The sequence below is a fragment of the Henckelia pumila genome, chromosome 3 (genome assembly GCF_033568475.1).
Source record: "Henckelia pumila isolate YLH828 chromosome 3, ASM3356847v2, whole genome shotgun sequence".
NCBI lineage: Eukaryota > Viridiplantae > Streptophyta > Magnoliopsida > Lamiales > Gesneriaceae > Henckelia > Henckelia pumila.
The window spans coordinates 61,862,449-61,869,570 of NC_133122.1; the positions used below are offsets into that span (position 1 = coordinate 61,862,449).

Consider the following 7,122-nt stretch of genomic DNA (forward strand, 5'->3'; position numbering starts at 1 on the left):
GACCCAATTTGCAAACTTTTTTTTCAAAAAATTTATTTGTGAGACCATTTCATAAGAAATTTGTGATTTGTGTATGCTTTGTAAGTATTTTAAATATTCTTTCAAAAAAAAAGTAAGTATTTTAAATATATGCCTATCTTCAGATTTCATTTTTTTCTTTTTAAGTTAAAAATTCAGCTTTTTGGGTGATAATTTGAAGGAAACAGTTTTTGACTGAACCAATTCCAAAGATTCTTCTTTGGAATTACGTGAAAAAAGAACAGAAAAAGCCGACAAAGTATTCTTCTTTCAAAATATATAAAATAAAAAGTTTCATCCCACATAGATTTTGCGGATAAATTGCATATGTGATACTTAAAACTAGCACTGTACCACAATCTTTTTTGCAGTGACATAAAATTTTGTTTACTTTACTAATATAATTTGCAGATTATTGCGTTAATTCGAAACTTTATCCATTACGTATCAAAAAATAACGGTTTCAAATTCTCTCGTCATAAAAAAAAAAAACAAAATGCCAACCTTTTGAGAATCATATATATCACGCCATTTTTTTTCAGTAACTAAGATGATTTGTATTAGTTCGCGCCGGAAAATAACGATTATGGATTATTATTATAATTAATGAAAAAAAAACTCTAATGGCAGGAATTGTAATTCTACCTAAGTATAGGGCCGTTTGCATGACCTAGCTCTCATTGATTAATCATGATGGCGCATTTTAGCACACTTCCCCACCCATCGAATCCCATCATCTTCCCCTGTTGTCAAGTGGTGTAAGTGTAACAAAAAAAGAGAGACCATCATTCATTCATATTTCACCGCAGCGAGGCAAAAGAAAACAACAAGAGGGCCAAGAAGACAAAAGCTTCGGAAACACATTAACTGAATCGTACTCCCGCATATTATTTCATCTCCAAACCACTTAAAGCTCTGATCTTTATCCCCACAGCTGCGATTTTATCCAAGAAATTCACGTTCGACGATGGAGAAAGTGATTCTTGTAGTTAACTGCGAGCTCAAAGCTTGTGGGATAGTGTAGAATACTTCAAAGGGGTCTTCTTCAAGCTGTGGGGCTTTTCTCAGCTTCATTTCGTTTCTCTCCCGGAAAATGGATTGCAAGAGGAAGCTGGCAGGGGATTTGGGTCCAGAGAGGAAGAGGAGCGGAGGTTTGAGAACGAAACAGGCGGGCCGTGCGTCTTGCAGAGGGAGTTAGCCTACGCCTGCGACCCATTTTATATTTTGAGGAGAAAGAACAGAAGGAGAAGAGAAACGGGTTCCTTCTAAGAGGAATACTACTTTAGTCCCTTGTTATCTAAGCTCTGAACTGAATATCTGGGTGCCGCTTTTTTTAGCATATATATACGAGAATATTCATATTCTGCTGTTCATTTGTGCATTTGTTGGCACTGTTTACCACTTCATTAAGTAGTTGAAAGAATGGGGTACCTGTTGAAAGAGGCTTTGAAAACTCTTTGCGGAGTCAATCAGTGGTCTTATGCTGTTTTCTGGAAGATTGGATACCAAAACCCCAAGTAAGTTTTGCTAAAAATCACAGCTTTTCCCACTTGTTTTAAGGATTTAAAGTTATAAAAAAAATTCCAACTTTTGTGGTTTCTTGTTCTTGTTCTTTTCTTGGAAGTTGGATTTCAATCTTGAATTGTTATTGCTGATTATAATCCTTTTTGCTTCAAGAGTGGGCGCTTCAATTTTTGTTTTCGTTTCATTTTTGTACATTTTCGGGATTTTTGTTAAAATATTACAGCCTGTTGTTTACCTTTTTCAATATTTTTGATTAATTTACTTGCAAGCGTTCTCTTTTTTCTTGAAATTTTGTGCTGCTGAGCTAGCTAGCACTGATAATGACGAGCAAATAAGAGAATTAAGGATAAATTTCTGGTCCATTTTTAGTGAAGACATTTTTCTTATGGCTAAACAATTAGCCAAATTTAACCCAAAAATAATCCTCAAATAAGATGGTTGTAATTTGTTTGATCAGTGAATAATTTTGGGTAACCATAACATGATTTGACGTGCTACAGATTTTTTGGATATGCTTGTCGTTTTTTTCTCTTCGTGATCTAGTAACTTTCCTTTTTTAATTTTGGAATTTTGTGGTTGGCTCAATCAATTTGTCCTGGAGAATCTCAGTGGAGGGAAAAACAGATTTGTTTTGATCTGATGAAACCCTTTCAACTGTTATGATTTCCTGTTCCAGAATTTGTTCATTTCTGAATATGTCCTTGTTTGCATCTATGTGTTCTTGCTCTTTTTGTCTTCAACAATTTCTTGTTTATTCAATTTTATTTCCATTTCCTGAACCTTTTCTCATTGATTCAAATGGTCTCTATGTGCAGTACTATAAAAAGATAGTCTTGTAATATTGACGTGAAATTTGAATTGGCAGCCTTTTAGTTTGGGAAGAATGTTACTACGATTTGAACTCATATCCAACACATGAAGATTTCCATGCTTCATGGGGCGCGATCGCCACCAGCAATTTCCAGTCTCAATGTCATACTGGAGAGAAAGTGTCTTTGCTCATAAACAAGATGATGATGGACAATCAAGTTAATATTGTGGGAGAAGGGTAAAGCAATTTTCTCTTAACCACGTATTTTGCTAAGATTCATGAAATATAATTTAATATTTTTCCTATTTTGTTTCTCAGATTAGTTGGAAGAGTCGCTTTCACTGGTAACCATCAATGGATACTTTCTGAGAATTTTTGTGGAGAAGCCCATCCGCCAGAGGTATGAAATAGAATGCTGGAGAAATCATGAATATGCTATACTTTGCGAGATTTCCAATCTATGTGAAAATGATTCTAAAGTGTTTGCTTGCTAACTTTTAGTCTTTTGTCGGTCTTATAGGTTCTAAATGAGGTACACCATCAATTTTCAACTGGCATGAAGGTATAAAGATCAAAAAGTTCTTCAGTTATTTTAGTTTCATGTCACTATGCTTTCATTGTTAACTGATGATATTTTTCCCTTAAACAGACGATCGCGGTTATTCCTGTTCTTCCTCATGGTGTTGTCCAATTTGGTTCATACTCGACGGTATGCTCCTTTTCATTATTTCCATGGAACTTATGTCCAGATGACAGAACATAGTATCCTTTAACACATTTATGCTGATGTAGTTTAATCTGCAATTAAAATGTTCGTGTCTCAGATCGGAGAGAACTTGAGATTCGTACGTGATGTGTTAACATTAGTATTTCAACTGGGAGAGGTACCTGGTGTCTTGCTATCTGATAATTATATGTCGAAAGAACCTACTCGAAGATTCGGGTTTCCAGTATGCATAGGAAGTTCTGCTCACGTTGACTCGTCTCATGAGTTCAGTATGATGTGTGCTTCTCCTTTCATTGCTGACAGTTTTAACCATGTTGAAAGCTCAGTTCAAGCCTCAGTTCTTGACACTCAAACATCTGATTCATTTATTACAGAAACTCGAAATGATTTTCAATCTACTGTTGCAGCATTTCAAGTCTTAAACTCAAGTTCGAGTGGTATGAAACCTCTTGATCACTATCATACAGCAACGATTGCTCCTACAGCAAAAGCTGCACCCTCATTTTCGGAAATATGGATGAACCAGCATACTCCTGTCAACGTCTCAAAGTCCACTCTTGATTTCCCTTCTAGCACATGTTTGTTGAATCGTGGCAATATAAGTTGCATCGAACAATTGGATAGTGGCTCTCAAGGTCCTGTTAATAGCTTGTGTGGCATTCCTTTGCCTGCTCTGAGAAAAACTTCTACCTTGACTTCTCGTTCCAATGAAGGTGTGTCCCTTCCCCATAATGTGGAAACTTTGTCAAGGATAGATTCTTGCTCAAATGCGAGCAGGATGGTGCATGAAACTATTACTTCCAAGAGTTCAGCTTCTATTGGGATTAAAAATGTGAATTTGCTGAAAAGAGAGGCCTCTTTCTCTGATTCTGTTGACCATTTGAGGACAAATTCCTTTCTAGGTAATAGCTCTGGCATCCAACATTATCACTCAGACAATAAGTTGGTGGAAAATGGCTTGTATACATCTAAACAAGAACTCAATATAACTCAAACTCCTGACATTTCTGGGTCTCGACACAATGAACATCAAAATACAGTGGCACAGTCGATTTCTAGTTTAGTTGAAGACGACAAAAATCATAAATTGGATGATCATCAGAGTAATACAGTGAGAGATATCAAGTATGATGAATCGTACATTCAATCTCAGTCTGGAGATGATTTGTTCGATATTTTGGGAGCAGATTTTAAGAATAAGATATTTAGCAGCTGCTGGAAGAGTTGTAAATCACCCCCAAACTCAAATATGAACATTACTTCTAAGAAGAGTCTGGTGTCTTCGGAAATATACCCTGCTAGCCAAAGAAACTTGGATAGTGGGATTTTCTCATCTGGCCCTGACCATCTCTTGGATGCGGTAGTCTCTAGAGTTCACTCTGCTGTAAAGCCAACCCTGGATGACAGTGTTTCTTGCGGGACAACGTTGACCGATGCTAGCAGCTCCTCGCGACCCAAGACTGGATTTTCATATAGTCAGTGTAGGGTTTCTAACCAGATGAAGGAAGAGTTACTTGGTGTTCCAAAATACTTTGCAAAGGCAGGAATGATTAGTTCTTGTTCGTTGAGAAATGCTTCTTCAAAGGAAGATTCAGGAACCTGTTCTCAGGTTAGTTCCATTTACGGATCACAAATAAGTCCATGGATTGAAAAGGGTCATGACATGAACCCAAATAATAGCGTGTCTACTGGATGTTCCAAGCAACATGATGAAACAACCAAACCAAATCGCAAGAGGCTCAAACCCGGAGAAAATTCAAGACCTAGGCCAAAAGATCGGCAAATGATCCAAGATCGCTTCAAGGAATTGAGGCAAATTGTACCAAATGGAGCAAAGGTGATGATAATTCCCGCTTGAGGCTCCTATTTCTACTTTTCTTGTGGTGATTAATCGGTGCTTATATTATTCTTATTTTGTTTAACAGTGTAGCATGGATGCTCTTTTGGAACGTACAATCAAGCACATGCTTTTCTTACAGAGTGTTACAAAACATGCTGATAAGCTAAAGCAAACTGGAGAGCCCAAGGTGTGCAATCATTTCAAACTGTATTTACATATCATTATAGCGAATGGCATAAACTCCACTGCATGGTCGTCCACAGCGGCAAAACTGGTGTCGCATCTTGTGGTTTGGACAAATGCAAAAATTCTGATTTTTTTCCTTTGTATAAGTTGCAGATTATTCACAAAGATGGCAGTTTGCAGTTGAAAAAGAACTTTGAAGCGGGAGCAACATGGGCCTATGAAGTAGGCTCTCAATCAATGGTCTGTCCTCTCATAGTTGAAGATCTGGATCAACCCCGTCAAATGCTCGTGGAGGTAATTTTTCAAATCAAGTGTCCTTGTGGGTTGAACCATGGTCTGACCCCTAGTTACTGAGTTTTAGTAAAAACTTGTTGGTTATTACAATCTCAAAGATCTTTGTTCTTTACCCTTGGACTCTGTGACAGATGCTCTGTGAAGAAAGAGGTTTCTTTCTAGAAATAGCCGACATAATTAGAGGCCTGGGGTTAAGCATATTAAAAGGGGTTATGGAAACTCGGAATGGCAAGATATGGGCACGCTTTGCTGTAGAGGTACTGGGCATTTTCTTCTTTACCTTTCCATTTTATACGTTTTATATTCCTTGAATGCCTTCAGCTGCATCAAAATTAAGCTACTTTGGTCTAATGATAGACAAGAGATGTAGAAGATATCGTGTTGTTTAAAGTTCTTGAGTTACAAAATCACTAGGGACTATAGTTTTTGAAGCACGAACAATCTAGGTAGGTAACACCTGCGCTCTCAATTAAACTTTAACTTGCACTTGTTTTGCCAGGCCAATAGAGATGTTACGAGGATGGAAATCTTTCTCTCATTAGTCCACCTTCTGGAGCAAAGTTCGAAAAGCTGCATTCCTCAAGCCAGCAACGCCAGCTGCGACAAAACAACGATCGTTCAACAAATTCACCATGCTGCGTCTCTTCCAGCGACTGGTATATCCCAGGATTTCCACTGATCTATTCAAAATTACAGGACAATCAGTTCGTATATGTTAAGAGTGAGCAACCATGGGATCGCTCGCCATGACTAACATTTCTTCTGATCGAATGACACCAATGTTTTCTTTGAAGCTGTAATGAACTTGTGATCCACAATAGTTGGTGGGTTCGATCATGGAAGAGGAAGAGAAGGCCAGTTAAAAGGAAATGTTTTGTTATGTATTTGCATTGATGTTCTTAATTAATTTCTTGATGTATAGTAATGAAGATGAAGGAGATGATATGGGAAACTGGTGGTTCATTTTACACTTGCTACTTGTTTGTTCCAAGGACTTTTTTGGATTTTTATTGTGATCAGAATCATCAGATTATTTTTTGCTTCAAATTTTAATTTTTTTTTTTTTTTTTTTTTGACGCTGTCTCTTATAAATTTAATTGGTAATTCTTACCGAACACAAACCGAAAAACAGCATGGTTTGCAATTAGTGCCATAAAAAAGTAAGTACAATTTGCCACTAAATCTCATAAAAAATCATATTATCTTGCGTGTATTTTATTTTCTAAGTTTCGAAGATATTTTTATTTCTGAAGCTCAGTTTAATTACTTTGTAATATTGATGTAGTTACGTATCATTGAGTTGGTAATTGAATAATATAATATTTTTCATTATTCTAACATGCATGTTGCGATATATTTAAGGGTTATTTTTTTCCTCATACGCATTTTTACAAATCACGAGATTGTAATGCATTTTCCATTAGATATGAGATTGTTTATCATAATAATAATAATAATAATTAATTAAATAAACAAATATTTGTGTTTTAATGGTGGTATTGATTATATATATATATATATATATATATTTTCTTTTTCAGAATACAAATGATACGATATATGGAATAGCGCTAGTCTTGCGAACATTTCATGATACACCAAACTAAATAGTTGATACCCCGATTCATAACAAGATTACATATTTATATTAATGCCATACAGAGAATGTAATCTAACCAAAATTTAACATGCATTAATGATGTACGCACGCAGACATATATA

At 36.1% G+C, this 7,122-nt stretch overlaps 1 protein-coding gene across 1 annotated transcript; it reads left to right on the plus strand.

Annotated features, from left to right (window-relative positions):
• The first annotated feature begins 753 nt into the window (after positions 1–753).
• On the plus strand, positions 754–6,411 carry LOC140886933 (transcription factor LHW-like). Its single transcript, XM_073293865.1, has 10 exons — positions 754–1,535; positions 2,408–2,590; positions 2,672–2,753; positions 2,874–2,915; positions 3,003–3,062; positions 3,178–4,917; positions 5,006–5,107; positions 5,260–5,400; positions 5,532–5,657; positions 5,900–6,411. Exons 1-10 carry the CDS (start codon positions 1,441–1,443, stop codon positions 6,077–6,079), a joined length of 2,751 nt encoding a protein of 916 aa, XP_073149966.1. The 5' UTR covers positions 754–1,440; the 3' UTR covers positions 6,080–6,411.
• Positions 6,412–7,122: the final 711 nt, after the last annotated feature.

Bases quoted from the DNA above. Each gene is read 5' to 3' on its own strand.
- LOC140886933 (XM_073293865.1), top strand. From the start codon at position 1,441: ATGGGGTACCTGTTGAAAGAGGCTTTGAAAACTCTTTGCGGAGTCAAT. The intron at 2,591-2,671 runs GTAAAGCAATTT...TTTGTTTCTCAG, and splicing joins GTTAATATTGTGGGAGAAGG to ATTAGTTGGAAGAGTCGCTT. The intron at 3,063-3,177 runs GTATGCTCCTTT...TTCGTGTCTCAG, and splicing joins AATTTGGTTCATACTCGACG to ATCGGAGAGAACTTGAGATT.